The 9,038-nt window shown below is 47.8% G+C and overlaps 1 protein-coding gene across 10 annotated transcripts in view; it reads left to right on the top strand.

Annotated features, from left to right (window-relative positions):
- Positions 1-7,334, top strand: part of ncoa2 (nuclear receptor coactivator 2) — a 76,089-nt gene extending 68,755 nt beyond the window's left edge. For all 10 annotated transcript variants that reach the window (XM_029254574.1, XM_029254583.1, XM_029254582.1 and 7 more), the window contains 3 exons: positions 1,440-1,617; positions 2,399-2,603; positions 6,329-7,334. In XM_029254574.1, the coding sequence (XP_029110407.1) occupies positions 1,440-1,617; positions 2,399-2,603; positions 6,329-6,340 (395 nt within the window). In that variant the 3' untranslated portion in view covers positions 6,341-7,334. The remainder of the gene's footprint in view (positions 1-1,439; positions 1,618-2,398; positions 2,604-6,328) is intronic.
- The last annotated feature ends 1,704 nt before the right edge of the window (positions 7,335-9,038 follow it).

Raw genomic sequence — 9,038 nt, forward strand, 5'->3', positions numbered from 1 at the left:
CAGCCGGAGATGGGATTTTAACCTGCGTCCTTTGGATACAAAGCAGATCTAATCACTCTGCTACCAGCAGCCCCCAAAGTTATAAGCTGCTTTGGAGAAAACTATCAGCTAAAGGAATAATAATAATAATAATAATAATAATAATAATAATTAATGGCAATAGTCAGGCAGTGTGGAAATGGCAGAGACTACTTGCCACCACAAGAGGGCGGTAGACTCACATGTTAGATCATCTACAGAAGCTGGTAGCTTTACAGGAGGTACTTTCTTTGTCACAAAATAGTGAAAAGTGTCACACGTGGTCGTCTCGAGGGATGAACCGAGGCGACTGCGCCGTGTGAGACGTCGCCGCTAACTGACACGCCCAGTCCACCGACCAAGGTGCTCTGATAAGCCTGTGTGAGCTGCCCGGTGTTGTCGTGTGTGTCCTGTGTGTGATACCCTGCACCTCCCACTGGACACGCTCACTGGCTGGGGGCTTTTCCACTGGGCGAGGGGCTGATGGGCTTTGTGGGGGGGTCCATTCGGTCTTTTTGACCACACGGGCACACTGGCGTGCATGTGCTCCCCCACCTGTAGTGCCTGCAGAGCCGCATAGTGTTAACACTGACTCTAGCACACTGCATGCTGTTTTGTGTGTGTGTGTGTGTGTGTGTGTGTGTGTGTGTGTGTGTGTGTGTGTGTTTGCCTCCTCACCTCTGTCACCTCCCCCACTCTGAATAGTTAATGGGGGGGTGTCCCTCTCTTTCAGATTGAAATGGGAACAACAACCTGAAAGTGTAACTGCTGCAATCGAATAAGTTTGATACTTTTCATGAAGTGTGAGTTTGGGTCAGCAGGTAGTGTAGTGGTTAAGGGTACTGATTTGTTACCAGAAGGTTGTAGGCTTGAACCCCACTTGCCATTCCTTCAGTAATATCATTGGTCATGGTACTTGACGCAGTAAGAATACCCTGCTGTGTGAATGGGTTAGATACTGTAAGGCCATTTGGATAAAAGTGTCAGCTGCACACTAAATTATTATTATTAATAGTAGTAGTATTGTACATTTATTTTGGGCACAGATTGTCTCCTCTTTTAAAGCCAAAGATGTCTTAAAAATCCTCCACCCCCCACTTTACTGTAATGGAAGTTTCAACAAGTCCTTCTCCAGCAAGAGTTCTTGTGTGTGTCCATCATAGACATCTGCGGGAGTACGGAGGACACACTGCTACCCTGGAGGAGGACTACTCCACCTGCTGCTTTGGTACCCGTAGCAATATGAGGGTGCAGAACCAGTAAACGAGGTGTAAACCACTTACGGTCACGTCGCTAATGGGTTTCGTGATGGTGGGAAGGTTTTTGGTGTGTGTGGATTTGTGTATATGAGAGAGAGAGAGAGATGTTGGTGTCCAGGCCTGCTCACACCCCTGTGTGTCCTCCATTCGGCCCTACCGCAGGAATCACGCAGCAGCCTGACACGGGCTTCTCAGGAGCCACAACCCCCCAGAGCCCCATGATGTCCCCCAGGATGGGCCACGCCCAGAGTCCCATGATGCAGCAGCCTCAGGCCAACGCCCCCTTCCAGCCCTCGTCGGACATGAACGGCTGGCCACAGGGGAACGTGAGCGGGAACAGGTGACCGTCCCCCTACCCCGTCGGAAAACACACAGCCCCGCACACATTGCACTTTTGAACCATGAGTTACGACTGTGCACCCTACAGCGGGAACTGGGTTCGAGTTCCCACACTGCAGCAAGGGGACCGCAAAATGGCCCTCGGGATGGTCAGATCCCTCACCCTTACTGCTCACAGCGCCCCCTACGGACATGCTCATGGAATGAGGCACATGGCATGTCACACCTCCCTGTCATTTCGGTGACAGTGGAACTTGCTCTGTGCACACGGGTGGAGTGTGTCGGTTCTCCGCTCCTCGATTAGTGCCACTGTGGTGCTCCTTAGACCTGCCGGTTTGGTAGTAAATGGACACAACTGGTGATGGAGGAGAAATAATGAGGTAAAATGCATAAAAGGACAAAATATTGTGTGCAAACAGGAGGGGAGAGGTCGGTGCAGGGCAGTCCTCAGTTTGCTGATAAGTGGTGCAGTCACCTTGCAGTGAACCTGGGTTCAAATCCCACTTCCTGTGGCTATAGTACCCTTGATCGAGCTGCTTGCCCGGAAGTGATGCAATAAAAATGACCCAGCTGTATAGATGGGTAAATGAATGTAAGTAGCTCTGTGTGTGTGTGTGTGTGTGTGTGTGTGTGTGTGTGTGTGTGTGTGTGTGAGATCCTCGGACTCTCAAAGTAACTACAACTGGGATAGCTAATTAGTCTGCAACGCTTCTTGCTTCCTGCCGTTCAAACGCCCTGGGTTTGTGAAAGGCGACTGAATCGGCGATTCCCTCCTCCCTCAGCATGTTCACCCAGCAGTCCTCGCCGCAGTTTACGCAGCCATCCAGCTCCGGCATTTACAGCAACGGCAGCACCATGAACATCAGCGTGTCCATGGCCGCCAGCTCCAGTGGCCTGAGCAGCATGAACCAGATGCCCGGGCAGATGAGCGCGGCCCCCATGACCTCGGTGCCTACGTCGGGCCTGTCCTCAATGGGCCCCGAGCAGGTGAGAGACGGTGGCCCTTCGGGGTGAGGTCCATCCAGGAGCAGGTATGAGGAGCAGCATGGAATGGGCAAATTAAAAATTATTTTTCCACACAGTCTGTGCCACATAATGATGTTATCGTTAACAGTAAAGTTATACGACTTATTTCTGCTGGGGACCTTTAATTACAATTATTATGTGCAACCTGGTCGCCCCACACACAGACAGTTCAGATCTCACAGAAAAGGGAAGCGAGTCCGAAAGAGGTGGGTTCTGAGACCCTTTTTGAATGTTGATTGGGATTCAGCAGTTCCGAGTGAGAGGGGGAGGTCACTCCACCACATCTGAGCCTGAACTGCCTGTGGAAAGAAACAAACTAGGTTTACTTTAGAATCACGTCTGCAACTATGTCTCTCTTTCTCCTAACGTAATGTACAAATTGTATTTCTCTTGAGATGTACGTCGCTTTGGAGAAAAGTGTCTGCTAAATGAATAAATGTAAATAAACTGAACACTTTTGCGGTCTTGATTTTGGAGCTTTTTGTGCATAGGCCCACTAATGGGGCAGAGTTGGAGGAGCTAGCCAGTCTGGCTGGAGCGTAGGGAGCGATCGGGTCTTGTAGGTATCGGACTTGAACCAACAACCAGCTTTGTGAACCACAAAGGGTCACGTTGGGGCCTGTCTGAGCACCCACAGACAAAGCGAGAGGAAGGCGTGCAATGCAGCGTGAGTGGGTTTCAGCAGTTTAATGAGAACAAGTTTTAACGACCGTCTCCGGAGCACCATGTTCTCACCTGATTTATGGAATGGATTTTTGTTTACTTACCCCATTACAAGTGCAAGGCCTTATGGTTGGGCGTAAGTGTGCGGACGCACTTAATTGAGCTCCATTTCAGGACAACGAAGTAGTGAATAATTTACCATAATTACCTTATGTAATTCTGCATCTGAGAGTTATGGTGCTGGGCTGACGGTGACCCGAGCCCTGAGGTCGGTGATGTAATTAGTACTGTGCACTTAGCGCGAGCTGGAACGCACCCCAGCCGTGCAGATGCATGGCGGACATAAAGCGAAGTTGATGTCTGATGTCACACACTGGCTCACCGTAGTACAAGCGGCCCAGTTACAACACACCAGCATTTTCTGTTTTTACTCTTCCTCTGCAAAATGACACCTGTTTACCCTGAAATATCACCGAATGCCATGAAAATGGGTAGAATGACTCCAATAGCTCACTTTAGTTATAATGTAATGAAACAGCACAGTTTCCCTTCTTCACTTACTCTATTAGCATATGGCTGTCTGTCTGGGGGCAGCTGGTAGTGTAGTGCAGTGCGTAGTCATGCTGAGTCACAGTCACTGAGGTTGCAGGTTCAAATCCCACCTCCAGCTGTGATATCCTTGAACAACGTACTTACCCTAAATTGCTCCAGTAAAAATTACATAGCTGTATAAATGGGTAAATAATTGTAAGTCACTTGAGGAAAAAGCGTGAGCTAAATGAATAATTGTAAATGTATATGTTTATGTTAACCTTTAAGGAAAATAACCGTTAAGACAAAAGAAATAATTGAAAACAATGTGCATGAATTGACATCCAAGCGAGGCCATGGCTGCCAAGATGACACCAGGTGAAAGGTGCTCAGTCTGTATGGAGTTTGCATGTTCTCTCCGTGTCCGTGTGGGTTTCCTCCAGGTGCTCCACTTTCGCACAGTCCGAACATGTTTCAGCTGAACCGGTGACTCGAAATTGCTCATGATGTGTATATGTTTCTCTGTGTGTGTGTGTGTGTGTGTGTGTGTGTGTGTGTGTGTTGCATTGCTTTACTGTGCACACGAGTCAGTGATTGTAGGGAGTTCAGCTGTAAATCTCCTTGGATCAATGTGCCAACTAAATGTACTAGTTCGTAATCACTGTATGGCACTTGGAGAAAAGCACCTGCTGAGTGAGGAAATGTAACTGTAAGGAGATGAACCACATCCAGACCCAGTCCTTGTAAATGCAAAGAAATGCCACATAAACCAAAGTGGGGATATTCAGAGACAATCCTCATAATGTTGAGTTCCCATAACTTGAATGGGTAGATGTCACTGTATGGTTATTTCTTTTAATTACATTTCCTGTATCTGCTAATTGATGTTTGTGTGTTTCAGAATGAATGCTCCCTGTCTTTCCATGCCTGGCTGATAGATGGCAGTAAAGAACACCGAAACAGAATAGGAACGCCTGGTCCCCTTAATTCAACTCACTTTCACAGTGTTACCGAGCTCATGTCTGGAATTGCTGAGTGTTGATCAATGACAAGATCAATAACATGACAATCACTGCGTGTGTTACTAGGATCAAGGGGTCAACAATCAGGTCAATAGGAGTTTGCAGGGACAATATTTTTATTTTCAGTCATTCTAAATCAAAAGTAAAATATTCAAGATAAAACTACAGAATTAAGGAAAAATATTCAAAAAAATCTGACAAAGTATTTTTAATTTATTATAGTTGTAGGCAAGACCTTTGCTGAACCAAATTGTGATACATCTTTATTATAAAGTTTTTCTTGATTGTGGCCTTGCGGTTAAGGTGACTTTACAGTTAATAAACAAAATGAATTTGAAAACAGCCTTGCGGTCTCAGCTGTGCTGGTAAGCTGAGGATCCGGTGTGTTTCCACCCTGTCAACCTTCCTCTCCTCTCCTACATCTACATTTAGCTGACACTTTTTTCTCTGAAGTGACTTGGTGTTAATCTATTTACAATTATTCACGCATTTGTACAACTGGGTAATTTTTAATGGAGCAATTTTTTGGGTAAGTATCTTGCTGCGATCGCTCCCCTGTCTTCCCCCCGCCCCCGAAGGCAGGAAGGCAGGAAAGTAATACCCGTCTCCCAGCAAGTGGTTCCGAACCCTCGCTTTACTTTCTCACCGGTGTAAGAGCCACACTGTTGTAGTGTTGCTTTGAAAGCTTTTAAGCGTCATAAAGCAGTATGAATATTTAACCAAGGGACAAGGTTTTCAGCGTGCGCAGTGCTCGTGAGGCGGCGGACGAGTTTTCGCCCCATGGGCCTCGAGACTTCTGTCATTCGATTCATCTCCACGAGCAGTTATTGTAACTAGTGTCAGTAAATAATTCAGCCCTTGGCCATTAGCGGATGTACAGGGACAGGACCGCTGGGAGGATACCTGCAATAATTCTGAAGTTGTCCTCAGCTCAAGTGTTTTTACCTTCAATTTGCTTGTTTATGTTGAGTAGTGTTTTTTTAAAAAAAAAAATTTCTTTGGCTGATGATTTTCAAAGTGATGTACAATTCTTTACGATTTATTGTATGATTGTTTTGTGGTGCGGGAGTGATGGAAATGTATGTAATGTGATGGGGAGAGAGATGGGGCGGGAATAAATGGATTGAGACTTTTTTTTTTCTTTTTTTTTTTTTTTTTTTTTTTTAAATGATGGGAGGGATTCAGCAGTTCTGAGGGGCTGTGAGAGAGTTAGTTCCACCACATCAGGGTTAAAACCAGAAACCAATGGACTTCTGAATATGAACCCCTGCATGGTGCAACCACGATGTTGGAGGAGCACAGCACTCCTGCTGGGGTGTAAGGATCAATCAGGTTCTCTCGGTATTGGGATGCAGATTCTCTTGAGCTTGAAACATGGAAAAAATATTCTTGGTAGCCAAAACTGACAGTCCTCTTCTCAAAATACCTGGTTCTTCTCATTGGTTCCTGTTGTCACTTGTGTGTCCGCAGAAGTATTGTTGACCTCGGCCATCCAGAGGAACGTTGACCCCCGCCGCTCCCGCAGCCACACCTTGCTCACAGTTCGTGGCCAATCAGGATGCAGCAAAAAGCCCAACCAGTCACCTTGCAGTCGGAGCGACGGCGGCCGTTTCGCCAGATCCGTGAAGGCCCCCGCTCCCCTTTCCGTGGGAGACCCCCCCCCCGGCCCCTCGCTCGCTCCTGCTGCCCCCCCCCATGCTCATACGCTCGGAGCCAGTCGGTCTTGTTCAACTGCATTCACCTTAGTGTGACTTAGGCTTCCCCCAAAGGACAGACTGCTAGCGGCTTTGGGGTCCGTGTCAGATGAATGTATTCCTCCTTGAGGACGTGACCACGCGCTTCGGTTTCATCTCCACTCACCTGTCTGCTTCTGTCCCGCTCCGTGGCAGACGGGGCACGGAGTCCCTCATCACATCTCACTTCTCGATTGTCCTATAAATCTGACCATTTTTGCTTTTCTTCTTATGTCGTTTTTTTTTTTCTTTTCTTTTCTTGTGTGAGAAGAAGATATTTAGAATTAAACTTAATGATTTCTAAATTAATCTTGTGAAAAAGTAACAGACAAATGGTTTGAAGAGCTTACATGACACTGTACAATTGTGGAAATGGTTTGTATTATAAAACTAATCTAGTTTAAAGAGGTTTATAGTGTATTAAATTAAGTTTTATTCCTATGTATAGTTTTTTGTTTTTTTTTCCTTTTTTTTTTTCCTTTTTAAAATAGTGTAGACTATTTGAAACTGTCAGCCAGAAAGGTGACACTGGTGGCCTAAAAGGGCACATTGTGTTTAAATCCCACCATGGTTTCTTAAAAGTGTGTCAATGGGTTTTTTTTTTTTAATTTCGTTGTTAAAAAATGTAATTGAAAATTATTTCTTGTGGTTAGGCAAAGGAGAATATGAATAAGTTGTACATACCAATTACAATGTCCTGGTTTTTATTTAATTTTATTATTATTATTAATTTTTTTTTTAATTTTTTTGCCCTCCCCTCCTCCTCGGCCTGGTCTTGGCCGCTTTTGATGGAAGAGCGGACGGATTGCTGTTGGGAAGACCATGCAGCAGCAGCAGCCTGAGGATGTGTGTCCCCTTTCCAAGTGGTACTTCTGGCGGAGAGGGTTCGCGGAGGGACGTGTGTGTGTGCGCGTGTGAACGGAAAAGAGCCGTGTGGGCGGTGTGTTTCCCAGAGGACTCTCTTCGCTGGGGAGGAGATGTGCGGTGTGTACAGTGTACAGATTATCGCTTGCTTTCTCGGCCTGTAGCGTAGGTAACCACGAAAGAGAGGAAAAAAAACACACGACACAGCCATAACTCGATACTGAAGTGTGCTTTCTTTGTCGTTTGGTGTGAAGTGCTAGAATACGAGCTGCTAGGTACAAACTGTTCTCGGTGTGTGTAACCAAGCAATAACTATTACTTGAGAAACTGTTTTGTTATATAATTTTTGTACAGGTTTTGTGGAGGCATGTTTTCTGCTCCCCCTGCTCTGATTCAGTATTAAAACTCTTGACACTTTTTTTTTTTATTTTTTTAATTGCTCTTTGTAGGGGTGGGTGGGTAGGACAATCCAAACTGATGTTTCTGTTACCGCGCACGCGTGGCAGGGAATGGCGCTCGGTGCACGCAGGCCACGCTCTCAGGGGTGATGGGTGTTTTGTAGTAGGGCCACCCGCCGCCCCGCCCCGTTCCCCTCGAACCCCTCCGTAGCCCTCTCCTCCTCGAGTCCCCGTGCGGCTCGGACTCCGGGGGGGGGTCAAAGCCTCACGAGCGCGCAAGACGGGCGCCAACCTGCCCCTGAGCGCCGGCACCTCTGTCGTTTAACCGCGACGAGCGAGTCGCGACCGCCGCTCGCTTCTTCATTCGCAGGCCAGTGAGATTAGCGGGACGCGAACAGCTGCGCTTCCTGAACACGGGCGACTTCCGCTTTGGGCGGTTTTCATGTACCGAGGGACGGGTGTTCCGGCATTCGTGCGTCATCGAGGCCTCCCCTGCTATTGCGGGCGCAGCGTGTTGCTGACACCCCCCCCCCCCCTTTACTCCTGCAGGTACCTTCACCTCCGCTTGTCTCGGCAAGGCCCTGCTGACACGGCGGCTTTTCGCACGCGTTTCCTGAGGTATTTTCCTTTGTTCCTAAAGAGCCAGCCATATAAGTGTAGACAAAGCCAAATTTCCTTGCCTTCTCAATTTTACAGCGCAAATGTTCCCCGGCAAAGGGGCAGTGAAGTCGCCTGTCTGTTTTCAGCAGCGTTACCACGGATTCCTTGAACGGCGGACCCTTTCGAAGGGCCGCTTCCGTCGAGGTAAGGTTCTCGACCCGGCGCCGTCCCGTGGCGCCGCGCCTTTTCTCGTCCCGGGGCAAGAAGCGGCCGGCCCCGGCCCCCTCGCCTCAGTCCATCGTTGAGCGTAACGTGCGATCGAGGACTTGGGGATGCGACGTGAAGATCGTGGACTCTCTGGGTTTAACTCGGTGGCGGCATCATTACTGTACGTGTGGAGATACTGTGATTGTGTGAGAATGAACCCGTTCGGATCTGGTGGAACTCCAGCCGCAGCTCAAGAGGGTTAGAGCTGTACTTTCTCATCACCTGGAAGTGCTGGTATCTGATCTGGGAACTGTGCCCCAAAATATCGCTTTGCTTTTTTTTTCCTCCCCCCGCCCCCCACCCCTTTTGTATTGTCCT

Source organism: Scleropages formosus, chromosome 9 (assembly GCF_900964775.1).
Source record: "Scleropages formosus chromosome 9, fSclFor1.1, whole genome shotgun sequence".
Classification (NCBI taxonomy): Eukaryota; Metazoa; Chordata; class Actinopteri; order Osteoglossiformes; family Osteoglossidae; genus Scleropages; species Scleropages formosus.